Here is a 27916-nt window from a genome sequence, read left to right on the forward strand (position 1 = left end):
AGCTGCACCTCCATTCTCTACCTCCTAACCTCATCCCACTCCCATGACCTGTCCATCTGCCCTGGACTGACCTATCCCCTCACTACCTCCCCACCCAGACCCACCTCTACAGGCTCCATCCCCACCCCTTTAACTTGTCTGTCTCCTCTCCAGCTATCTTCTCCTCTATCCACCTTCAATCTGCCTCCCCTTCTCTCCCTATTTATTTCAGAACCCTCTCCCCATCCCCCTTTTCTGATGAAAGGTCTAGGCCCAAAACATCAGCTTTTGTGCTCCTCAGCCTGCTGTGTTCATCCAGCTTCACACTTTATTACACCAGTTAGCTCAATATCTGTTATTGGGACAATGTTAGACTCTATTATAAGGGTTATAAATATAAGGAGCATTTAGAAATACATATTCTGATAAATTGGGACAGTGTGCTCTCACACAGAGCAAATTGTGCCTGACAGACTTATTGGAATTCTTTGACAAAGTGACAAGCAGGATTGATAAAGGAGTTTTGGTGGATATAATATATTTGGGTTTTCAGTAGATGTTAAGATATTGCACATTAAGCAATTAATAAGGGTTTATGATGGTAAAGGTGATATACTAGCATGGATAGAGGATTAGCTAACTATTAGAAAACAGAGTTCGAATAAAGCGGGGGCATTTTCAGGATTGAAACCTATAACTACCAGACTTAGATGAGGAAAGTGAATGTCCTACAGTCAACTGTGTAGATGATACCAAAATAGGTGGGAAGGCAAATGGTGGGAGGGACACCAAGTCTGCAGAGGAATATAGAAGATTAAGTGAATGGACAAAAACTTGGCAGATAGAAAATATGTGGGAACATATAAGGGCATGCATTTCAGCCAAAGAATAGAGGAGCTGAAGATTATTTGTATTTGTATATATAAAACTATAGAACAGAGGGAGTTTTGGGAGTCCTTGTCCATAAATCACAGAAAGCCAGCATATGTGTTCGGCAGGTTATTGGGAATGTTGGCCCTTATTTCAAAGGGAATGGGATATAAAAGTGGGGAGGTTTTGCTAAAACTGTACAAGGCATTCGTCAGACCACTTGTGGAGTCCTGCCAATAGTTCTCAGCACCTTTTCTAAAGGAAGGTATAGTGAGATTGGAGGCACACCAGAGATGGTCCACTAGGCTCCAGGCAGGCAAATAAAACTCAGTCTTTCACAGCCAAGGAAACAAAGCAAAGATGAAAAAAAACACAATAGGTGAATGTGGGCCTTCTTGCTTAGTGATAGGGATACTCCTATTTCACCCTAAAAACCGTCCAGTTCCTCAGGTATGATATGTTTAATCAGCCTGTTCAGAGATTTTATGATATACCTCTGGAGCAAGTGAAATTTGAACTGGGCTCCCTGCCTCAGTGGTAGGGACACTGCACTACAACAAACCTGGTTTGTTAGGCTAGGAACTAGGTTGCCTCAGCCCAACCACCTTTAGTTGTTTCATCAATGTCCTTCTCTCCATTATTTGCTGATGGTTACCCTATGTGCAGCAGTATGTGTGACCCCTTAGATACTGAAGCAGTCCCTGCCTACATATAGCAAGTACTAAACAAATCCGGGTTGGAGCTGAAAAATAGCACAACATTTGTGTAATTAATGCCAGCCAGTGACCATGTCTAACAAGAGAAAATTTAACAATCATACCTTGACATTCAATAGTATTTCCATTGATTTTTTTTTTACTCAACTATCAAATTCCTGAGTGTTACTATTGACTGGAACCTACATTGGACCAACCATATCAATGTTGTAGCTACATGAGTAGAGTTATAGGCTAGGAAGCTGACAGTAACTCACTTCCAGTTTTCCGAATGACTATCCACCATCTAAAAGGCACAAGAATATGATGGGAGTACTCTCCATTTAACATACCTGAGTGCAGCTCCAAAAACAAAGCTTGCCAGCTCCCAGTACAATGGTGCAAACATCTTCCACTTTGATTCTCATAGAGAATGCCCTTGCTCTATATGCCTTTCCAATTACTCGCTGCACCTACATACCAGACTTCTGTGAATCATAGATGACACCCAGATCCCAGAAATCACCATTACCCAGTGAAAAGCTCTAGAAAATGGCTCGTGAGACAACGCTGTTATCTCTTCTGCTGTGATTTTTCAGAAAATAAGTTGTTCATTTTTTCCTGGGAAAAGTCGACATTGACATCGGCATTAGGATTCAATACTGTCAGACGGAGATCCTTGCCTCTCAGCTCTTTCGTTGACCTGGTCCACCAAGGACTTACAGGATTTTCAGTCCCACCTTTCTGACATTTGAAATTTTCCTTTTAATCCACTAAAAACATTTCTGATGCAAAGTAGCAAATACCAAATTGATTGAGAGTTTCCATGAGCCAGCTTTATTGAAATTAGACCAAGTACAGTATACTTTAAAAATATGCACAAAAGCAGTTGTTGGTAACAAAACAAATAAAATAAAACCACAATGCAAAAAGATAAACTTAAGTCAATATACTATGAGAGACTATTGTAATCAAGCATGGAAATAAATGGTGTAAGTTCAGTGCAGCCAATTTTTTTTTAATGGGAAAAAAGACGTGATTTTTACAACAAAATACTGAAATAATCCAAGCGCAAACTACAAACGTCAATGATCATTAGTAGCTCTGACCATTTCTTTCATGCTTGAGTTAAAGGCAGCATCATTTAGATATTTTCCAAATCTCAGTTACTAGGAGAACAGAGTGGAAAATTACCTGTCGTTTGTTACAAATGTTAATCCTATGAAGGACACATTTTTATACAACTCATTTATTACTCCTAATTCTAAAAGAAATTGAGGTATTAAAATTTGATATCAGTTCCTTACCTGTTCTATTTAATGTGTTCATTCACAGGGTGTGAGCATTGCAGGCTAAACCAGCAATTATTGTCCATCCCTAACAGGCCAGAGAAGATGCAATCCTGCCTTTTTATACCCCATGGACTGCAAACTATACAAGTACACCGACAGAGGTATGGGGCTGGGCTGGGTAATCCCAGTAGTTTGACCTATAACACCCATTAAATGATAGTACTGCTGACCAACAGATAATCATTGTTCGACAAAAAATAAGTGACAATTTACTTAGAACCTCTTGGAACAATCTCCAATCAGGACAAAAGTGATTGTATTGCTTCTATATGACATTTACATTTCATAGACTAGCCATCTTTGTGGTTCATGATTGCTAACTTAGGGGAAGTTCTGTTAGTTGGGAACTCTGCTATCATTTTCACACTGCTTTTTGACATAACTATTCAGAGCCTAGTATCCCATTACCAGTCACCATTTATGTAAAAATACATAGTTTTTGACAATAGCACTGCATGATATTCTGGAGCTCAATATCACTGAAATTTATCCTTTTATGTCAGCCAGGTTTCCCTGATTGGATCAGATTAACAGTCCCAATCAAGGAAATCATATTCTATGAGGTCCAGCTGACTGATCTTATTACAAACGCGAAACATTTATTCAGGGATTCACAGAAAAACAGTTTTTTTTTCAAGACTGGCATCATCTCTAATTGCTTGTTAAGTGTTAAGGTGTTAAGTGAATGCATTAATCAGAAAACCTTTGAAAAATTACTTCTGAAGATTTCTCACTGTTTAAAAAAAAATCATTCACAGGATGTGGATATCACTGAGTAAGTTAGTACTTATTGCCCAGACGGCAGTTAAGAGTGAACCATATTGCTATTGGGTCCACAGTAACATGTAGGCCAGACCAGGTAGGAATGGCAGTTTCCTTCCCTAAAGGACATTAGTAAACCAGATGAGCTTTCCTGCAACAATTGAAAATGTTATGCCATCATTAGAGACTTAATTCAACAGAAGTTGAATTCAAATTCCATCATGTGCCATACCTAGGTTCAAGCCTGGGTCCCCGGAACATTAGCTGAGTTTCTGGGTTAAGTGTCTAGTGAGAATTCCGTGAGGCCATTGCTTCCTCTAATATAGCAGTTTATGAATGGAAAGTGATTACCATAGGTACAAAAACAGAGGAACGTCCAATACATTTGATTTTGCGAACAATCTCAGGCATTCCTACTCCAAATGACTAAAAAAAAACAAATTTTAACAGCTCTATCACACAGCATTCATTCAAAACATTCACTTCCAAATGATATCACTTTTACAGTCAATTGCACTTCACAATTTTACAATCCAAAATGAAAACAGGAAGTAATGGAATATTTTCCCAAGATTCACTGTAATTCCTGGACAACCTTTTCAAACTCCCCCAAACTATTTCATGTGTAATGGTGTCCTGCACCGTGACTCTAGACTTCTGCTGAAATATTGCAATACTTTGTGAAATAATCATAAATGTAAACATGTATACAACTGTAGGCAATAAAACAGATGGCAGATTTGCTGCACAACAGGAGGAAACAGCAACGTAGTGACAAATTTTCTTTGCATTCTGTAGATAAATACAGTATTGAACATGGGACCAATAGTGGGGGTTACAGCTATGAATCCCAATCTTTCAGAGACCTAGGATAGTTGCCACTTGTTAGTAAACTGAAGAGAAAATAATTAAAATATGTGGTGCTATGTGGTTCCTAAAAATAAATTCATATATCACATATGTTATTGGTCTCCACCATACTTATACTCATTGCTGTCTTGTGTTCCCAGCACACATGTTGCATAAGACTCTTTCCTCCAATTTAACATCAACTGCAATGTAGTGTCAAAACTTGGTTAAGCCCTGTAGCACTGAGCAATGGTATCAGGGAACAGAGTTATTATTTATAAAACAGAATTGGCAGAGCTGAAACATCTTTCATTTAAACAACTAAATCAGATAAATAAGAAGAATTATTTAGGTGGATGGAAACAATTTCTTCTCCGCACATAAACAGCAAAGACCACACAGAGTTTACAAAGGAAAATATTAAGCACTAGGGGAATTCAAACATTAAGAGTTACATGATACCTGTTGCTCAGGTGCTGTGCGGTCACTGAAGGCCTCAAAATGGTGGACTAGGGAGGAGAAGAGACTCAACATCGGGTGGCATGTGTGGACTGTCAGCAGAGGATACCACTCACCATATTGCTACTGTCAAGGAAGATTCATTCTTTACCCCTAGTAAAAGCAGGCATTTCACCCTTTACTAAAGTGAATGAGAAGTCTAAACTCACTTCGCAGAAGTGGTTTTCCCAGCACTTTGAGAAAACTCTGATAGATAGAAAAAGTACAGCACAGTACAGGCCCTTCAGCCCACGATGTTGTGCTGTGGAATATTCCTAATCCAAAAAATAACCTAACCTACATTCCCCTCAATTCACTGCTGTCCATGTGCATGTCCAGCAGTCGCTTAAATGTCACTAATGACTCCGCTTCCACGACTACCACTGGCAAAGTATTCCATGCGCTCACAACTCTCTGGGTGAAGAACCTCCCTCTGACGTCTCCTCTATACCTTCCTCCTACCACTGAAAACTATGACCCCTCGTGGCAGTCAATCCTGCCCTGGGGAAAAGTCTCTGGCTATCGATTAAATTGTTTAAAAAAAATCAAGGCCAAGTACTCAGCACAATTCACCACAAGATTGGGAAACTTTGGTAAAATCTGAAAGGACTGCGGACGCTGAAAATCAGGAACAAGAACAGAAATTGCTGGAAGAACTCAGCAGGTCTGGTAGCATCAGTGGACAAAATCAGAGTTAATGTTTTGGGTCACTGAACCATACCACAAAACTCTCTGAGGAAGGGTCACTCAATCCGAAATGTTAATTTTGATTTCTTTCCATTGATGCTGCCAGATGAGGAAAATGTTGGTGATGGCCTGATCATTCTGTAAACTTCATGTGGCTTTTAAAATGAAAAGCTACCTCGAACAATTTCAAATGGTACTAGTTTTAAAGAGAAAGTAAGGCAAAATGTGCATTTTTATGTGAACAAAATTCCTTTCAGACTACTGTACTCAAATTAAATACAACATGAAAATATTAAATTGACTAATTTCATGCAGCCCTCCTCACCTAAGCTAGACAGTATAAAAAATTGAACTGCAACGTTAGAAAATGTGAAAAAGAGGAGGTAAAAATTTGTCTAAGTGCTTTGATGAACAGACCCTACTGAATAAAGCCAAATTTTGATCAGGATTGACTTTTTTTGACATTGCACTTACAGGTAACATAGAATGATGCAGCACAGGTACGTGTTATATTTATATCCAAATTAGTTTACCCTGCTCCAGATTAACTTTTCTTTGGAGAATCAGTTATGGGGGTGCTTTTGTTGTATTTCTGCCCAATGCCATAAGGAACGTGTGCTGCAATTGTTCCCAGCGCTTGTGCTCCTTTAATGTGGAACATCTGGTCATCGAAGAAAATGTGAGGGCGTATTTTTTCCAAGAGCGGTCCTTTAGGTGCCCCTGCAAGGAAAAGTGCTTCATCAACCTCCAGGCCCCAGCTGCGAAGAGTCTTTAAAGCCCTTCCTCCAGAACTTGCAGCACTTCGTGCAGTCACCAGGTAAGTCCTGATGGGACAGTTCAAACGCAAGTCCTTGGCATGGAACTTCTTCTGGAGTTTTCCTAAAACTTCCAGAAATCCTTTGAGAGGACCCTGTGTGCAAAGTAAATGAGTAAATTAGACCTTTCAGAAACGACTGTGGGAAAACAGTTGCTAGATCAGATATCTGGAGCCTCTACTTAAATATAATTTCTCATTTTACACTTCTGTCATCCAAGGTAATCGCTGAATCAGTTACCAGTTATTATCTCAAAAGTATGTGTCTTTACTGCTCCCATCAGCCTACGTTCTTTCAAGTCAAAACCAATTTGGAATAAATGGAATTGGCTGCTCTCCAACACTTCTGCAATATACCCCAAGTATAATAATGTGAGAAAGATGTTGCTTTTTACTTTGTACAGAAAGGCAATCCAATGATAAAATACACATTAATTCTTCACTTATATTAAGTGGCAAACTCAATCTGATGGGGTGGGGCAAAAGCAGTTTTATCTGATTCAAAACAGTCAAAATATTGCTTTCTTTCCTCTTAATGTTCCTCTCATTTGTTGATGGGAACTTCAGTGTCTCTCCCTTTCCAAACGATTCATAATCTTGAATAGAATATTCCTCAAGATTTCAGCAGTCTCTTCCCTCATTCTGAAAAATTATCTTTAAAATTTGCATTTCCCACGCCATACAGTGAGGGGATTGTGCAGTGGATGTTAACATTTAGCTAGGGCAGAGTTGGAGGGAGGAAGAGGTGGGGAGGTGCAACACAGTGGGGGAAAATGCTGTGCTGTCTAGAGATCTGAAGCCTCAAATCTCTTAGTCATGAGACTAAGACTCCCATGCCATTCAGTACCCACTACCCCCACCAAATTATAATTGATCTTACAGCATTTTAACAGAGCGTTACGATGCTCACTAGATACCCTGCGCTGGGAAGCTCTCCAGGATGATGCCTCAGCTGGAATTTACTGCAGAAACCTTTAGAAGCCTTATGGAAATGGATGATGTTGCTACTCAGTTCTCTATTCCAAGTACATCAGGTTTCTGTCACATGTGAGAGTTTCCATGTCAAGACTTTCATCACTTGTTTTATAGTCCGTAAGTAAAAATTTGTATCATTCATCTTAATATCCACATTTCAAAGGTCTTTATTTTCCCCACAGGTCTTTACTGATTGTCTATATTTCTGAGGCATTTAGAAAGTTCAATAGAAGGATGGAATGTAGTATCTTATGAGCTTTTTGCTTGTTACCAGCTTATGCTTTTTTTATTATTAACACACCATTCAACTTCACAAAATTACTCCCAACCATCTTTACCCATTGCCTAACTATTGCATCATATTAGCCACAGGGTATGTAGAAAAGTTGGGAAATCTCAACCCTCTCCTCAACAAATGGGCTGTAAAGCATGGTTCCTTGGCGGTTAACACTGGGCTTGTATACACTTGAGTTTAGAAGGGTGCGAGGGGATCTAATTGAGACGTATAAGATTATTAAGGGATTAGACAATCTGGAGGCAAGGAAGTATGTTTCCGTTGATGGGGGAAGTCCAGAACCAGAGGACACAGTTTAAAAATAAGGGGTAGGCCATTTAGAACAGAGTCAAGGAGAAACTTCTTCACCCAGAGTGTGGTGGACATATGGAATGCTCTGCCCCAGAAGGCAGTGGAGGCCAACTCTCTGGATACTTTCAAGAAAGAGATAGCTAGAGCTCTGAAAGATAGTGGAATCAAGGGTTATGGGGATAAGGCAGGAACAGGATACTGATTGTGGATGATCAGCCATGATCATAATGAATGGTGGTGCTGGCTCGAAGGGCCGAATGGCCTACTCCTGCACCTATTGTTTATTGTCTATTAACACTGCTGCCGCACAGCGCCTGTGACCTGGGTTCGATTCCAGCCTTAGCGACAGTCTGTGTGATGTTTGCACATTCTCCCCATGTCTGTGTGGGTTTGCTGCAGTTTCCTCCCACGGTCCAAACATGGGCAGGTTAGGTGAATTGGCTGTGCTAAACTGCTCAGAGAGTCCAGGGATGTGCAGGCTATACAGATTAGCCATGAAAACTGAAGGCTCATGCGGACAGAGTAGGGGACCAGGTCAGTGTGTACTTGATGGGCTGAATGGCCTACTTCTGCAATGTAGGGATCCTATGAAAAGTGTGGGCAAATGCCTTTTGCCTACAAAGAACAGGGTCTTTGTCAATGTACTTCTAGCCTGTGAAATGAATCACACTACAAACCCGAGGCTGGAAGAACACAGTAAGCCAGCTGGAGGAAAGGAGCAGTCAACATTTCAGGAAGGGTAATAACCGAAACATTGTCTGTTCCTTTCCTCCAGATGCTGCCTGGCCTGCTGTGTTCTTCCAGCCTCCTGTTTGTTTACCTTGGATACCAGCATCAGCAGTTTATTTGTCTCACACCAAAATTTCAGCTGATAATCTTAAATTGGTTTCTGGTGTAATTTTTTTTTGCATAAACAGAATTATTTAGTAAATGTTGCCAAATAAGAAAATCATATAACAGAAAGCAAAGAACGACAGATGCTGGAGATCTGAAACAAAAACTCAGCACGTCTGGCATCATCAATGGAGAAAAGGTAGCGTTAACATTTTGAGTCCTGTGACCGTTCTTCAGGAAAATCCTATATGCTGGTCACTATACGGACTAGGTTTCGAAGTATGGGCTGTTTGAGCAGACAATATATGCTGCCACAAGTGTTATCTAACCTGTGCAAGTGGCTTGTCTTCAAACTTCAGCTCATGTTCAAAAAACGTATCTAATCCATGAGCCTTCACGATCTTCTCTGATTCATCAGAGAAAAGAACAGCATCTCCATCGAATGCCACCCTGAGCTGGTGATCTGAAAGCTGCAGGTCCTTTTCACTCTGAAACATAGTCGCTGCTGCAATTCCTGTGGACAGGGCAACAAAACAAGGAAACATGTTACAACAGCCTCAGTGCTAAATACAGGCCTGTCACAAACATTGTATACCACAACAACTGTTCCATATTGAACAATACGTTTCACTCAACACTGCTGGTGTTTTTCCGTGTTGGAGATCGGGGCTACATGATGATATTACTAGGTCCTTTTCAAAAACTTCTATTTGTAATCCAAAACCTGTTACATGGAATATACTTGATAATTGACTCTCCTGAAATTCGAGATACTTTGTATGTCACTGGGGAGTTGGGGGTGAACCAGGCAGGAAGCACAGAAACAGACTCTTCGGCCCAACCAGTCCATGTCGACCATGTTCCCAAACCAAACCAGTCCTACCTGCCTGGGTTTGGTCCATAGCTCTCCAAAGATTTCTTATTCATGTACATATCCAAATGTCTTTTAAACGTTGTAACTGTACCCACTTCTACCACTTCCTCTGGAAGTTCATTCCACACACAAACCACTGTCAGTGTAAAAAAGTTCCCCATATGTCTCTTTTAAAAAAATCTTTCTCCTTTCATCTTAAAAGTGTGCCCCCTAGTCTTGAGTTTCCCATACACTAGGGAAAATATCTTTGCTATTCATCTTATCTGTGTCCCTGATGATTTTATATACCTTTATAAGGTCACCCCTCTGGCTTGTGTCATACAGTACATGGGCATGTGCACTATATTCTTTCCCTTTATAAGCCCTAACATTGGTGCAGCTCCCTTCATCACAAATGGAGTCCCACTCAGAATGTGTGCGGAACCAATTTCTTCCCATTGGCAAGCTTTCAACTTCCAGCACAGTGCAAGGTGACCATTGAGTGCTCTCCAGCCAGTGGTCCATCTGAGTGTATTGGTGATCCCAAAACTTCCATATCCCCATTATGGAGCTCCTTCTGTAAGCCCCACAGCCTTCAGACTTCCCCAGGCACTCACCCAACTCACTTATGTGCACTATCACCGATGCCAAATAAGGTGTTAAACTGAGACTGCCCCATCATGATGGTTGTAAGCGATCCTGCCACACCGTTTTGAAGAAGCGGAATTATCCAGGCTTTCTGGCCAATCTTTATCCCTCTAATGCCTTGAAATCCCTGGAAAGATCAGTTTCCCTGTGACTGTCTGTAATTTTTTAGATCACACATTTGAAGGTGAAGGATTGAATCAAAACTCATTCCCTGTGCTATTAGACAATCCAATGCCCAGGCCCTGAGAGCCCATGGTTCTACGATACATTAATGTCAGTAGTAGTTCAGTCTCTTCCATTCTACACCAGAAGGTTGGGTATTTGAGTCACAAACCAGAGACCTGGGCACTAGATCCAAGGTTGATACTCTCACATTATACTAACCTGTTAGAGGAGCTATGTTACTACAAAACAAGTTTGATGTTGAGAAAACGAGGTGTAGAAACTAGAGCGAGTAACTAGCCGATTATGCTTGCTGCTTTGTTAGAATGACCTCCACGTTCCAATGCAACCAAACTGCCTCCAGTCCACGGCATAATGCACAAGTGTAATGGGGAGGTAATGGCCTATTGGTATAATTTCTGGACTGTTAATCCAGAGACGTAGGTAACATTTTGGGGACCAGGGATTGAATCCCACCATGGCAAATGGTGGAATTTGAATTCAATCAATATCTGGAATTTAGAATCTAATGATGACCATGAATCCATTGTCAATTGTCAGAAAAACCCATCTGGTTCACCAATGTCCTTTAGGGAAGGAAACTGCCATGCTTACTTGGTCTGGCCTACATGTGACTCCAGACCCACAACACTGTGGCTGACTCTTAACTGTCCTCTGGGCAATTAGGGATGGGAAATAAATGGTGCCTGGTCAGCGACGCCCTGATCCCGTGAATGATTAAAGGTAAAAATGAATAAAGGTATAAGCTGCATTCCACCCTTGCGAAGACAATGGCATGTGGCATCTGTAGATCCCTGACAACCATTGCGTCACCACTGTGAAACAGTGGCAGTGCACTTTGGAAGCATAGACTGGCATTGCAGGGCTCACTCACAACAAGCATAGAAAGGCTGCTGCAAGGATACTTTGCGTACAGCAACATGAGCCCACGGATTGGGCAAGGCTGCATCTCTGGGCTGCTCAGTTGGTCTCTTGATGTTTGCTCACTTAGCACCCAATTGTGTGCTCGTAGTATCCATTCATCATTTTGCATTGCTGTGTGGATCAGTGTCACACAACTAGGCAGGTTGCCACTCTGGTCAACAGTTTGCCATTAATTGGACAGACATCTTGCTGCATGGCAATGTGTCATGTCAGTCTCGCTCCTGCACCATGAGTCAGCAGGGATAGTGCAACACAGCCTTGGTACAGCACTGCAGGTCAGCTCTTGGCTTTTTTAAAAATTTTAGTACATTTAAGTCCTCAATTGACTTGAATTCCCAAGCTTCTGATGCAGAGATGAAAATTCTCCAATGGAGCTAGGATGTGTGTATTGGAAGCATTGTGGGTGAAGAAGCAAACTGAAGCCATTGAACACTCAGATCTGCTGTTAGATTAATCTGATTTGTATTTTTTTGTAGTGCCTGCAACTGATCATGTAACTTGCTGATTTTCTTTGTTACAAGGGCAGTACTTTCTCATGACTTGTGAAAGATTTGCCATTTCTAAATCTGTCTATGTCTGGTGGAAAGCAGTGATTGGAATGTCTGCTACTACAGAAGCTAACCCCAAAATATTCCAGTAACCTACTATTATATCTATTTTCTCAGCTAAATGCAGCGTAATATTTAAAGCAAATGTAGTATAATGCTCAATGCAACTTAATTTTGGAGCTATTAACCCTAAATTTGCTGGATTAGTTGAAATGAGAAAATGACATGTAAAACCCGCTCCAAAAACAGAAATTGCTGGAAAAACACTGTTGGCAGAATCCTTAGGAGCACTGACATACAGAGGGATCTTGGGCTGCAAATCCACAACAATTGGATAAGGTGGTACAGGAGATGTAAAGCATGTTTGCCTTCACTGTTCAGGGCACTGAGTATAAAAGTCGGCAAGACACATCACAGCTGGATAAGCCCTTGGTTCTGTGACATTTGGATTACTGTATGCAGTTCTGCTCACTACCCTACAGTGAGGATGTTGTGGCTTTGGAGAATGTGCAAAAGAAATTTACCAGGATGTTGCCTGGATTGGAGTACATTAGCCATAAGGAGGGGTTTGGACAAATTTGGTTTGAATGCACTAAAGCGTCAGATGCTGTGAGATGACCTGATAGAAATATATAATATTTGAGAGGTACGGATAGGGTGGATATTTGAAGTCTTTATCCCAGGGTGGAATATCAAATACCAGGGAGCCATAAGTTTAAGGTGAGAGAGGGAAACTCTTGACAGTGTGCTTGGCTGAGTTTTTGCTCAAAATAAACACACTAGATGTGTGATATACTGTATCAGTCAACAAAGTTGTTGAACACAGTGTGCTGTGTAAATTTCATATCGTTGATTGGGCAACACAAAAACAGCGAAGAAATACCTTATAAAGACCAACTTGAATAAGTTGAACTACAGTCACGGTTCACTAAAAGTGAACATGAAGCCTCTTTACAAGAAAGCACTTGTCCTACTGACAGAAAGATTAACTGGACTGTGGAAAACATTACACCCTTGTAATACTGGCCAGTAATCAAAGCAATATAGGAAAGTGTGCCTGAGAGAGATAGTTAGCCAGTAAGAGTCATTTTATCAGTGGCTGAAGGTTGAGACAGAACTGACTGATCACATAGAATACAGAACAAGTAGATAGGGTGGTAAAGGTGGTGTATGGTATGCTTGCCTTTGTTGGTCTTGGAATTGAGTATGAGAGTCAGGATGTCATATTACAGCCCGATAAGAACGTGAACAGGCCCTATGGCCCATGATGTCATGCCGAACATGACACCTATTTCAACTAATCCCTTCTGCCTGCCCTTGGTCAATATCCCTCCATTCCTTGCATGTTTATGTGCTTATCTAAAAGTCCTGTAAATGCCCCTATTGTATCAGTGATAATGGGAACTGCAGATGCTGGAGAATCCAAGATAATAAAATGTGAGGCTGGATGAACACAGCAGGCCCAGCAGCATCTCAGGAGCACAAAAGCTGACGTTTCGGGCCTAGACCCTTCATCAGAGCCCCTATTGTGTCTGCCTCCACCATTACCCCTGGAAGCATGTTCCAGATTCCTACCACTGTGTAAAAACGATGTCCCTCACATCTCCTTTGAACTTTCCACTTCTCACCTTTAATGCATGCCCTCCTGTATTGCATATTTCAACTCTGGGCAAAGGATTCTGACTGTCAACCCCATCTATGCGTCTCATTATTTTATAGACTTGTATCAAGTCTCCCCTCAGCCTCCACTGCTCCAGAGAAAACAACCCGAGTTTTTGTAGTATCTTCTTTTAGCTCATACCGTCTAATCTAGGCAGCATCCTGGTACCCCCTTCTGCACTCCCTCCAAAGCCTTCATACCCTTCCTGTAATGTGGCAACCAGAAATGAACACAATACTCTCAGTGTGACCTAACCAAAGTCTTATAGAGCTGCAACATGACATCCTTACTCTTACACTCAATTCCACGACCAGTAAAGGCAAGCATACCATACACCTTCTTTACCACCCTATCTAATTGTGTGGCCACTTGCAGGGAGCTGTGGACTTGAATCACAAGATCCCTCTGTACATCAGTGCTCTCCAGGTTCCTGCCATTAACTGTATACGTCTCACTAACATTTAATCTCCCAAAATGCAGCATATCACACTCACTCAAATTAAACCGCATCTGCCATTTTTTCACCCATATCTGCAACTGATCTATATCCCACTGATTCCTTTGATAACCTTCTACACTATCCACAACTCCACCGATCTTTGTATCACCTGGAAAATTACTAACCCACCCATCTACATTTTCATCCAGGTCATTTATATATATTGTACACAACAGCAGTCCCAGTGCGGATCCCTATGGAACACCCATAGTCATGGGCCTCCAACCTGAAAAACACCCTTCCATCTTTACGCTCTGCCTTCAACAGGCAAGGCAATTCTGAATTCACACAGCCAAACCAGCATGGATTGCATGCATCTTAAACTTCCGGATGGGCCTATCCTGAGGTAATATTATCAAAAGCCTTATCGACAACATCCACCGCTCTACCTCATGTATCGTCGTTGTCACCTCCTAGAAAATTTCAATAAAGTTCATATCCAATCACCTGTAAACCTGGTCACTGCAAACATTGCACAAGCAAGCCTTTTCTGGATTATTATTGCTATAGGATGTGCCTTGCTTGAAGAAAGAGGAAATGGGTATTCCCCTTTGTTGAGCCTGCCTTGGGTTACTGATATTCTGAGTAAAACTAACAGACCAAGGAAGGTTACACTGAAAACCAACAATTTCCTTTCACTTATTCCAGGATTATTTAAAACATAGGAGAAAATCATTGCAGATGCTGGGATCTGTACTGAAACAAAAAAAATGCTGGAAATCACAGTCGGTCAGGCAGCATCTGCAGAGAAAGCAATTACCTTGCTCTCTCTCCATGGATGCTGCCTGACCTGCTGGTGATTTCAAGCATTTTTAAAATTTAAAATGTACTTTCTTTCCTAAAAAGTTTGTTTGGGCCGTTTTCTCTTTTTCACCCTTGCATATTTGTTCCATGAATTTGTGGTTGCCTTTCCTTTCTGTACCAATCAAACATTCCACTCACTAATCACCTGGAATTAGAGGAACAAAATGATATCAAGACTGATAAGATTATTAAAAGATTCCTGCATGACACATAGGTATTCAAGGTGTGTTACCCACAAAACCTGCTCAATTTGTCTGACACAAATCAAACAGAGGACATTTAAAGTACAATGTAGGTTAGTGTTTAACACCAATATGGATACAACATAAAACTGATACAATTAACAGACAATGATGCCACCCGAAGGTTGCAGGAACAGCAACTCATATTCCACTTGGGAACCCTGCAGCCTAATGGTATCAATGTGGACTTCACTAGCTTCAAAATCTCCCCTCTCCCCACTGCATCCCAAAACCAGCCAAGCCTGTCCCCACCTCCCTAACCTGTCCTTCCTCTCACCTATCCTTCCTCCCACCTCAAGCCGCACCTCCATTTCCTACCTACTAAACTTATCCCACCTCCTTGACCTGTCCGTTTCCCTGGACTGACCTATCCCCTCCCTACCTCCCCACCTATACTCTCCTCTCTACCTATCTTCTTTTCTCTCCATCTGCCTCCCCCTCTCTCCCTATTTATTCCAGTTCCCTCTCCCCATCCCCCTCTCTGATGAAAGGTCTAGGCCCGAAACGTCAGCTTTTGTGCTCCTGAGATGCTGCTTGGCCTGCTGTGTTTATCCAGCTTCACACTTTGTTATCTTGGATTCTCCAGCATCTGCAGTTCCCATTATCTCTGATCACAATTAATAGATAATTAACATCCTAGGGGTTTGAACTATTTTAGAAGCATCTTTAACATGACTGAAAACACATTCCACGTGAATCAGTGTTCAAAAGTATAAAGTATGCTGTGGGCTTGCAAAGGAATATGAAACCATTTACTGAAACCAATGAAGTATTCATATCAACAACAAAGTTGCTGGAAAAACTCAGCAGGCCTGGCAGCATCTGTGAAGGAGAAAACAAAGTTAACGTTTCCGGCCCGGTGACCCTTCCTCAGAACCCTTTGAGGTATTCATAATGCTTTAACAGAAGCATTACCTGATGCAGATATATTTCATTTTTTTAAAGAATGCAACATATTGAGAGACACAGATTGAGGTGCAAAGGAATGAGTATTCTTCCCGATTTATTTGGTTTGTGTGGCCAGCTTTCAAGGCACGACCACCATTTCAGAACAAATCTGGTGCTATTTCAGTGAAAGTATGTAATTGTAAACTTCTTTCGATATACCCCAGCCCATATGCACAGCAAATGAAGTGGATTGTGACAGGTGAGCTACTGCGTCAACCATCAGCGTTTAGCTGGCTTTTTAAAAGAATCCAATTGTGGGAAGTGGATGTCAGTGTCTGGCCAGCATTTATTGCCTGTCCCTCGTTGCCCTTGACAAGGTGGCAGTAGGCTGCATTTTGAATCACTACAGTCCTTTTGCTGCAAGTAGATCCACAATGCCCTTAGGGAGGAAATTCCAGGATTTTAACCCAGTGACAGTGCAGGAGCAGTGATGTATTTCCAAGTCAGCATGGTGAGGGGCTTGGATGGAAACTTGGAAGTGGTGGTCTCCCCATGTATCTGCTGCACTTGTCCTTCGAGATGGAAGTGGCCGTGGGTTTGGAAGGTGCTGTTTGAGGATCTTTTGGTGAATTTCTGCAATACATCTTGTAGATGGTACACACTGCTGCTACTGAGCGTCGGTGGTGGAGCGAGTGGATGCTTGTGAATGTTAAGTGGGCTGCTTTGTCCGGGCTGGTGTCAAGCTTCTTGAGTGTTGTTAGGGCTGAACTCATCCAGACAAGTGGGGAGTATTCCATCACAGTCTACCTATCTTCTTTTCTCTCCATCTTCGGTCCGCCTCCCCCTCTCTCCCTATTTATTCCAGTTCCCTCTCCCCATCCCCCTATCTGAAGAAGGGTCTAGGCCCGAAACATCAGCTTTTGTGCTCCTGAGATGCTGCTTGGCCTGCTGTGTTCATCCAGCTTCACACTTTGTTATCTCACGCTCCTGACTTGTGCCTTGTCGATGGTGAACAGGCTTTGCGGAGTCAGGAAGTGAGTTACTTACCACAGCATTCCCAGACTTTGACCTGGACTTGTAGCGATTGTGTTTATCCCATAAGACCAGTGGAGTTTTTGGTTAATAGTACCCCCTACCCCCAACAAGATGGTGCTTTTGGGGAATGCAGTGATGGTAACACTGTTGAATATCAAGGAGCACTAATCAGATTGCCTCTTATTGATAATGGTCATAGCCTGGCATTTGTGTGGTGCAAATGTTACTTGCCATTTGTCAGCGCAAGCCTGGTCATTGTCCAGGTCTTGTTGCATTTGAACATGGACTGCGTCAGTATTTGAGGAGTTCAGTGTTCAGTACCATTCGCAATCAGTGAACATCCCCACTTCCTGAGGGATCCCTGCAGAGATATCCTGGAGCTGAGATGACTGACCTCCAACAACCACGACCATCTTCCTATGTGTCAGGTATGACTCCAACCACCTGATGGCCGGTAATTCCAGTTTTTCTCAGGCTCCTTGATGCCACACTTGGTTGAATACAGCCTTGATGTCAAGGCCTGTCACTCTCACCTCACCTCAGGAATTCAGCTCCTTTGTCCATGTTTGAACCAAGGCTGTAATGAAGTCAGGAGCTGAATGGGCCTGGAGGAATCCAAACTGGGCGTCACTGAGCAGGTTATAGCTAAACAGGTGCTGCTTGATAGCGCTGTTGATGATACCTTCCATCACTTTACTGGTGATCAAGAGTAGACTGATGGGGTGCAATTGGCTGGGTTGGATTTGTCCTGCTTTTCATGTACAGCACATACCTGGGTAACGTTCCATATTGTTGGGCAGATTCCAGAGTACGACTATACTCGAAGAGCTTGGCTAGGGGAGCAGCAAGTTCTGGAGCACAAGTCTTCAGTACCATTGCTGGAATGTTATCAGGGTCCGTAGCCCACACAGTATCCAGTCTCTCCAACTGTTCCTTGATATCATGTTGAGTGAATCAAATTGGCTGAAGATTGGTATCTGTGATGCTGGGGACCACTGGAGGAGGCTGAGATGGATCAGCCACTAAGCACCTCTGGTTGAAGATTGCTGCGAATGCTTCAGCCTTATCTTTTACACTGATGTGCTGGGCTCTTCCATCACTGAGGATGGGGATATTTGTGGAGCCTCTTCCTCCAGTGAGTTGTTTATTGTTCACCACCATTCACAACTGGATGTGGCAGGACTGCAGAGCTTCGATCTGACCCGTCGGATGTGAGATTGCTTAGCTCCACCACTGACTGCTTTCGCTGTTTGGCATGCAAATAATCATGTTTGGTGGCTTCACCATCTTCAGGTATGCCTGGTGCTGCTCTTGGCATGTCCTCTTGTGCTCTCTACTGAACCAGGGTTGATCCCCTGGCTTGATGGTAATGGTTGAGTGGGGGATATGCCAGCCCATGACATTTCAAATTGTCTTGAAGTACAATTCTGCTGCTGTTGATGGCCCACAGTGCCTCATGGATGCCCAGTCTTGAGTTGGTAGATCTGTGTGAAGTCTGTCTCATTTAGCACGGTGACAGTGCCACACAACACGATGGAAGTTATTCTCAATGTGAAAGTGGGACTTCATCTCCACACAGACTGTGCGATGGTCACTCTTACAAATACTGTCATGCAAGATGCAACTGCAGCTGGCAGATTAGTAAGGATGAGGTCAAGTATGTTTTTCCCCTCTTGTTGATTCCCCAGCACCTGCTGCAGACCCAGTCTGGTAGCTATCTCCTTTCGGACCCGACCAGCTCGATCAGTAGTACAGCTGCCTGGCCACTCTTGGTGGTGGGCACTGAAGTCCCCCACTCAGAGTACAGAGGCATAGATAGAGTTGATAGCCAGAGACTATTTCCCAGGGCAGAAATGGCTAGCACGAGGGGTCATAGTTTTAAGCTGGTTGGTGGAAAGTATAGAGGGGATGTCAGAGGCAGGTTCTTTACGCAGAGAGTTGTGAGAGCATGGAATGCGTTGCCAGCAGCAGTTGTGGAAGCAAGGTCATTGGGGTCATTTAAGAGACTGCTGGACATGCATACGGTCACAGAAATTTGAGGGTGCATACATGAGGATCAATGGTCGGCACAACATTGTGGGCTGAAGGGCCTGTTCTGTTCTATGTTCTATGTTCTATGTCTTTGCCAAATAGACTGTAGACTGATGTAAAATGACTGTGTTAGTTACATAGGGACAGCAGCAGGCCACACCCTCCCCAAACTCTTCTTTCATTCAGTAAGATCATGATTTAAATCTTAACTCCGTTCACCTGCCTTGACTTAGTATCCTTTAATCCTCTTGGTCTGCAAATGGCCATTACTTCTGGTGTGTTATTAATTGAGCTCACATCTGCTCTTTTTGCAAGAGGTGTATTTTGTAAGGTTGAGACATAGGTGGTGTGCGGTGTGCTTAAAGCCAATGAAGTAAACAGCTTGTGAGGCCCTAGTGTTTTTTTTTTAAAAAGTTGGAATAATAGAAGCAGCCTGAATGGGTGGGGCAAACTCCCACAAAACCAGGGTTTGTAGCTTTAGCTTTTAACAGTTGCTGGGGTCCTGAATTTGGATGTGGAAGCTCTTATTCCTCTCTCTGTTACAGCTAAAAGCTGCGGTTCTCTTGCTGCTGGAACTGGACATGAGAAAATCTATTTTATTGGATTTGTCTTTGTCAAGGGCACGTTTATGCAAAGTTACTTTATTGGAACAGTTGTTAATTAGTAGTAGTTTATATATACACATATATAGATAGTTTTGTTAAGCATTTTGATAGAGTTACATAAGCAAATTCTTTCCTTTTGTCTTTAGTTTGTGTATTTTAACTGTAGTGTAAAAATAAAGCATGTTTTGTGTAAAATCAAGTAGTTGACGAATCGAATTGTATCCAATGCAACACCTTACAATTACCTTTAAAATAAGAACATTTTAGGGTCGAGACTATCTTTTTAATATATTTTGAGGAGATTTGGTCTGGTCCACAACAGACAAAAAAGAGAAAAAAATTTCTTCTCTGAGAGGATGGTGAATCTGTGGAATTCTTTACCATGCAAAGTTATTGGGTGAATCACGAACTATATTTCAAGCTGAGGGAGACAGATTTTTAATTTGTGAGGGAAAAGACAACAAAGTGGAGTTGAGGATGATCAGACCAGCCATGACCTTATTGAATGGCAGAACAAACTCGAAAGGCTGAATGATCTCCATCTGCTGCAACATCATACGGTCCAATGCAACAGTGCTCAGGTGACAGTGATGGCGAAAAAAAATGTTAGCTGTCATTATCCTGCCATTTGTGTCCTCTCTCATTTTGTTCACTTATGTGTTAAAGGTATACTCTGTGTACTCCACCCACATCACTTCTGTCAGAAAACTCAACAGCAGCGACAAGCTGGCAAAACAACTTTCAAAAGACTTCCCTGCCCACCTCCCTCACCATCAAGTTTACACAGGTAGGTGGAGATAGAAACTCCCGACTACTAATCGCATTTAAAAGGTTAGAGATGTCAATTACACAATAAATAGTCCATAGAATCAGAAACCTTTAGTTTTAGAAGGACTGAGCACCCAATTTGGTCTGAAAATAGACCTTCCAAACAGAAATAGTTGGATTCCACATTATTCTGAAACGATTTGCTCAGGGTCATTATATAAATGTTTCAGAAGATCAAGAAAAAGTTAAACACTGAGCAACGATTTTGTACAATGCAACAACCAGTTTTTCTTAAGTGTAACTAGACAAATTAATTCCTTACAGAAACCCTGTTGCTCAAAAAACACACCCACTGACTGACAGAAAAAAAACTAAGCATTTTAAGTGCTGCTGTCGTACCAATATTCTCCCTTACAACAGAATACAATGCTGTAATAAGTTTCTGTCAGTTTGTTGAATCTGTACCTGCTTCAATGGCTTCTCCCACTTTCTCAGAATCTGCTGAAAGATACAAATTGGTGAGGTATGCTTTCAGATACCCAACTGGACTTTTCCCACCAGTCATACAGAACCTTTCGATTGACAGATCTGTTTGAACAAAATACAAAGGCAATATTATTAAGATGCAGCCCACTTCAGGTAGTTTGCTGACATTATTTTTCCAATTTACAAGCATGTATCAGTAAAACATTTTCTAAAATGTGTATTTAATCACATTCTATTTCAAACCAGTTATACTAAATGAATTCCTGTATGACAAGCTGCAAAATCTGTGAATGAGTATTTGTTCTTTGTTTCATGCACGTCAAACTTATGCAATAATCATATAGGTGTGTGCATTGCATATGAATGAGTCCTTCCACTTCACTGGTCTACATTAGCACATACCCTGAGGAGAAATCCACCTGGGTTGATTTGTATTTTAAATTGCTAATACAGCAAGATAGCCATCATTCAGACATGCATTGCACGACTTAGGTGCAGCAAACACAAATTTGTCTGGTCTTACTCCAGGGTTTAGTGTATAATTGTGGGAACATGTGTCCCGAGTGCTTATCCTGTATAGTGGTATTCAATGCAGTTTATTGGGAAAAAAATACCTGAAGTGCATTGTCTCAAGAACTCACATGGTTCAGAAGCTGAGTGTCTACTAAGCAAGTGTTTGTTTCTCTTCTGTTTCATTCCATATTTGCCGTTTATTTTTCGAAGTGAGAACTGGAATACGATCTGATAATTCAGTCAGGTATTTGTTAGCTACATCATAGTGAGAAACTCTGACCCGAGTTTTAACTGTTTCCAGCTGCAGGAACCAAGGCAGGAAATAGTTAACATAAGAGAAGGGTGTCTCATATGCCAATCCATTCAAATTATAAATTCTTCAATTCTCCTTCCTAAGGCAGCTCCAAATCACAATACCACAACTTCTCACATTTAGGGCAAATTGCAGATAGCCATGCCATCCCATCAGACCCAGAACAGATTCACATTAGCTTGCCCAACTAACGGGACCAACTACCATTCCTCCTCCTACCACTTCCTAACACTCCACACAGACTGTCTCCAGAGGGTGGAATCGAACCCACGTCCCTGGTGCTGTGAGGGAACAGTGCTAACCACTGAGCTACTGAGCCACCCCAAATATGTCCATCACATGGCTGACCAGAAATCTATTCCACTTTGACTGCCTTCCACTGGCATTTTTGGAAGGAGTGACCAGTTGCTGTTCAATCTGTTTGGCAGTGTAGTGTATGTACCTGGGTGACTTAAGCAGGAGTTGGACACAAGACATTGGGCTCAGAACTAATAGGAATAGATGTTAGCCGAGTCTGCTATGCTTATGTCCATGAATGAATTAAAAAAACAAACCAAGCATAAGAGATAATAGGAACTGCAGATGCTGGAGAATCCGAGATAACAAAGCGTGGAGCTGGATGAACACAGCAGGGGAAGCAGCATCTCAGGAGCTTGGCCTGCTGTGTTCATCCAGCTCCACACTTCGTTGCCAAACCAAGTAGCCTTCTTCAACATCATCACGATCTGTTCAGACTCTATGTAAATTATCTACTGAATAGTACTGTCTACTACTGTGTTATTGGTACAAAATCTACAACGTTACTGATGAAAATTATTCTTTGATTGAGCAAAACAAAAGCTTGTGATAGTATTTTTATTGTTGCAGTGATTGCATAAATTATGTACCAGAATGAAAATATTAGGAGAACAGACAAGGAAGGGAGGCAAAATACAGAAAGTGACAAAATATTTTGCAACACATTGATTCAAAATGAGGATGACCTCTTTCTAACTGAAATGCATTTCCTTAGATATAACTATTATTTACATATTAACTAGCTTCTGATTTATCTAAACCTTTAGCTGCATAATCTTTTGAGCTACAATTGTTTTCTGGTTTTGACATTGCAACAACTGGTACTCAGCTAGAGTTTTTTTTCTTTATACTCCCAGGTTGGGTCCACTAGGATGTAGAGATGGGCCTGCATTTTGCCTGTGAGATACTGGTCACACATTGAGTGTCACTGGAGATGAAACATGCACAGGCCAATTGTGCCCACACTGTTCTGATAAAACCAAAAGCACCTTCACAAAAATTTTTTAAAAAGTGTTTAGTTAATTTCCTTTGAAGTGTTTTGGTGAAAGTAACACTAATACAACACAATAACCACATCCACTACATGTTATACTCTTCATGGATTTTATAAGTATACCAAATGGCTTTGGGCTACATCAATGGTGTGTGAATAAAGTTCCAGGTATTTAGTAGCTGAATACATTCCATTTTAATCAGCATGTCTGATTTCTCATTAACAGTGGTTTAAACAGCATATGTCATTTGTGTCAAAGTATCATACTGTTCCATCTTTCAAAGTTACTTAAATTTTATTTCTTCTTTTAATTTAACTTGCCTAGCCATGAGAATGCCTGTTCCTGTTCAAACATCTGGCTTTTTGAGTGGTTGAACACAGGTTTTTAAAAACATGTATAATTACATATTGAGTAAATATATGGTGATCCTGGAAAATTGCTATTTTTAATTTTAAAATAATCTTTGAAAGTCTTTGAGTACTTTCTACGTAATTTGTTTTATGGGTGTATCGCAAAGTGAGCACTAATTATTTTATTGCAAGAGTGTACTGACAAGATTAGGTACATCTCTACAGAAGTAAAGTGAGCTGACCATGGCAGTGGAAAGTCAGGGTGTATAGATACAAATTAAGGAAGAGTAGCTACAGGGTAATGAACCTGCAGTGTGTCTGGGAGAAGGCAGCAGAAGCACCAGAGTATAAATACAAAATAAAATTCAATGTCATCAAAATAAGCAAACATACATAGTTTTTAAGAACTTACTGTAGTGATTGATGCTATTTATCAGCCTCACACCTACTTGGGCATGGTTGTTAGTCATCAGTACAATATCAAATATTTCATCACTGTCAGGGTAAAGTTCACGTAGTCGTAAGTTAACAGTTTCTAGTGCCTGAAAGAAATAAATGCATTATGTTCTTGAAGATAATTTATTGTTCTACAAGTAATGATCCAGCTTAATGACAGCGGTTTTAAACTTTTAAATTTCTCGGCCTTAATGAAAACTCCTCAAACCATCACAGATATTCCAGCACAGAAAGTGAGCACTTGGGTCATCGTGTCTCTGTAGCTGCTAGTTCAACCAAGTGTTCCATCCTTTCAAAGATTTATCCATTCTCCATTAAATCATGTCGTACCTTCTACTTTATAACAGTTTTCACAGTAGCATGTTTTACCAACATCCCAGCCAAAAGGAGAAAGTTGTGGAAAGGATGTAAAAGGAATGAAATTTTAATGGTCATGATCACTGGAGGAAACTAACAGTCAAACTAGTAGGATGAAAGGCCTCCATTTATATGTCTGGGAAAAAAAAAGCTTGCAGAGCCATTGGTAAGAAAATCATTGAATCTGTAGGGTGTGGAAGCAGGCCATTCAGCCCATCGAGTCCACACCGACCCTCCGAAGAGCATCCCATCCAGATCCAAGCCCGAAACGTCAACTTTCCTGCTTGGCCTGCTGTGTTCATCCAGCTCCACACCTTGTTATCCCACCCCGGCAACTCTGCTTTACCATGGCTAATATATCTTGCCTGCACATCCTTGGACACTATGGACAATTTGTCATTGTCAGTCCACCTAGCCCAAACATCTTTGAACTGTGGGAGGAAAACTGGAACACCCAGCGGGAACCCAGGCAGACGCGTGGAGAATGTGCCAACACCACAAAGTCAGCCACCTGAGGGTGGAATCGAATCCAGCTCTACGGCACTGTGAGGCAGCAGCGCTAACCACTGAGCCAACGTGCCGTTATAATCTTTCAACATAGCCTAGATCCAGGACAGGTCCCAACAGATTTAACAACTGCAAACAAAACACCTCTTTTCAGAAAAGAGGAAGAGAAGCAGGAAATCATACGCCAATAAGCCGGAGGTCTGTCACAGTGATAATGCTAAAATCTATTAATTGTGTAAGCAAATAGCAGGAAGTTAAAAAATATATACATTCATGCAGAGTCAATTCTTTATGAAAATAAAATTGTGTTTGACCCTTTTTTAAAAAAGTTTTTTTCCAGGATGTACAGACATGCTGGATAAAGATAAACTACCGGATGCCATGTGTTTGAAATTCTAAAACACATTCAAAAAGATGCCACATGCATAGAAGATTATCTAACTAAAAAGAAGCAGAGTCAGGATAGACATGTTATTTTCAGGTTGGCAAACTGGAACTCATGGACCACCACAGAGATCAATGCTCAGCCCAATTATTTAGAATTTATATTACTGGCTTGGATAATGGGACCAGGCATACTGTAGCCAAATTAAATGACAGCAAGGCTAATGGAATGCTGGCCCTTATTTCAAGGGAATTAGAGTCAGGAAGTCTTATTGCAACTTTTACAAGTTGCTAGTGAGACCACATCTTGAGTACTGTGAGCAGTTTTGGTTCCCTTACTTAAGGCAAGGTATTTCATTGGAGACAGTTCAGAAAAGTTTCATTAGGACCATCCCTGGTAGGGGGGGAATTGTCAAACGAGTAAAGGCTAAAGAGGTTGGGACTGGAGTTTAGAAGAATGAGAGGTGATCTCATTAAAACTTATTGGATTCTTAAGGGGCTTGACAGGATAAATGCGGATAGGATGTTTTCCCTCATGGGAGAACCTAGCACCAGAAGGAACAGTCCCAGAATAATGGGGCATCATTTAAAAATGAGATGAGGAGGAATTCCTCCTCTCAGTGGGTCAAGAATCTTTGGAAATCCTTTATAGCAAAGACCTGTGGATGCACAGTCCCTCATGTAAATTTTACGCTAAGACAGATAGATTTGAGAGATCTGGCGGGGAATCAACGGACATGAGGAATGTTAGATCAGCCATGATCCTATCACATGGTGGGAGCAGGGGTCAAACAGCTCACTTCTGTTCCTATTTCATATCGTCTATGGACACAAGATAAGTGGGAAAGTAAATTGGCAGGACACAACAAATATGGACAGATTAAGTGAATGGAAGAAAAATTGACAGATGGAGTATAATGTAGGGTAATTGTGATGGAGGCAGAAAAAAATAAACTATTTATTTAAGTGGTGGTTAAACACAGCATGCTGTGATGCAGAGGGGTATAGGTAATTTTATACATGAAGCACACTAGTTCTGATGCAGACACAATAACTAATTTCAAAGATGAGTGATATGTTGAGTTTCAGGCAAAGCAAATGAAGCATGAAAACAGGAAAATTTTGCAACAGCTCGGTCAAGTATTGATGAGACCACACCTAGATTACCATGGGTAGAGATAACGAAGTGTGGAGCTGGATGAACACAGCAGAAGCAGCAACTTAGGAGCTCAAAAGCTGATGTTTCAGGCCTAAAGCGTGGGTAGTTTTGATTATTTTATTTAAAGTGGGGATTTTACTTACAAGTGAGAGAATTTAGGGAAAGTTTACCACTGTACATACATTGGTTACTACAAAGAAAGGATTACCTTCAGAGGAAAAGCATCACTTAGGAACAGCCCAATTTTTTTGGCAAATTTCTGCAAGGATTTTACAAAATAGAATTTGAGAAAGGTACTGACTGAAACATTCAGTGTTCCTAGAGTAGATATTAAAAGACTTTTCTAGGTTTACATTTTGGAAAAATTGCAGCATGTGTTAGCTACACTGCTTTCATTTTTCTGGTTGAATCCTATGAAAGGATTTCAGTGTTCAACGTAACTACTTTTTTCCCCTCATAAGTTGCCCACAGTTAACCACAGAGTTAGCCTACCCATTTTTGTAAACCATTCCCTGGAATTTAAAATGCTTTATACCTTTTAAGGCCTCTGAAAATGAAATCTATCTCAAGGCTCCACTCCACCGCCCCCACCCCCCTCATAACTATGAAGTAGTGGCTTAAATGGACAGTAATGAAACAGTAGCCTAATGTTTCAGCGGCCTACAACGCACACCAGTCTCCTTACCACATCTGAGGTCCAATTAATCTCCACCTTCTAGAGAAACATCATCCGCTCAGCTTTCATTTGTGTCATGTTAAACTGTGCAACATTTGTGGCTGGGACAGGCAGTGTAATTTGTTCCAACCACTCTGCAATTAAAATTGTACATTCAGGAACCTCCCTTTCAGAGTCAGTTACAATGAATGAAATATGTTAATACTGATTCATGTGAGTTTCTAGATGGAAGGGGGAACGACGCTCATTCTAAAGGCTGGATGGGAGTGACCCGAACAGATCCTCTACCTTCACTAACGGGAAAGCCGGCCCTTTCTTCAGGGGTTCCTCTTCGTACTTCTGTTGGTATTTCACGTAACTTTCCAGGCCTTGCAGTTCATATATCTTTCTTTCTTCCACCATGTTAAAGAGGCAGCGAGAAGACACGGCGATCGTGATGGCATCATGACTCCTGGGCTAGTCAAGGAAAAGGACACGAATTTATAAATAATTGGGAAAAACTGAATAGGATACTAAATACAAACTTTTTTGTATCTACTCACAGTCCGCAGTTTCTTTGTGGAAGCTATCTTTTCAAATTCCTTCTGTGCAGCTTTCCAGTCGGTTTCTGCAGCATCAGAAGCTGGTCTGACTTGCTGCTTGTTTTGAGTAACCGCGCCTGAAGCTTCATCCTCCGTTCTGAGTCCTTCGCTCATGTTTGAAACAGCCCTAATGCCTCAGAGATCGTTTGCTGCTGGGGAAGCAACCTCAGCTTCTGGAACTGCAACAAGGAAGTGTCAATGTTACTGCTGGGCGTTCCTACCCCCATGATTCTCTATGTCTGAGGCGTGCCAT

General features: G+C 41.5%; 1 protein-coding gene across 1 annotated transcript; it reads right to left on the minus strand.

Annotated features, from left to right (window-relative positions):
- Positions 1-2396: 2396 nt before the first annotated feature.
- On the minus strand, positions 2397-27916 carry LOC125452449 (cytosolic 5'-nucleotidase 1A-like). Its single transcript, XM_048530870.2, has 6 exons — positions 27625-27916; positions 27371-27538; positions 23956-24085; positions 21055-21177; positions 9231-9415; positions 2397-6602 (listed from the first exon to the last, which is right to left on the minus strand). The coding sequence occupies exons 1-6, from the start codon at positions 27775-27777 to the stop codon at positions 6237-6239; spliced, it is 1125 nt and encodes a 374-aa protein (XP_048386827.1). The 5' UTR covers positions 27778-27916; the 3' UTR covers positions 2397-6236.

This window comes from Stegostoma tigrinum, chromosome 4 (assembly GCF_030684315.1).
Source record: "Stegostoma tigrinum isolate sSteTig4 chromosome 4, sSteTig4.hap1, whole genome shotgun sequence".
NCBI lineage: Eukaryota > Metazoa > Chordata > Chondrichthyes > Orectolobiformes > Stegostomatidae > Stegostoma > Stegostoma tigrinum.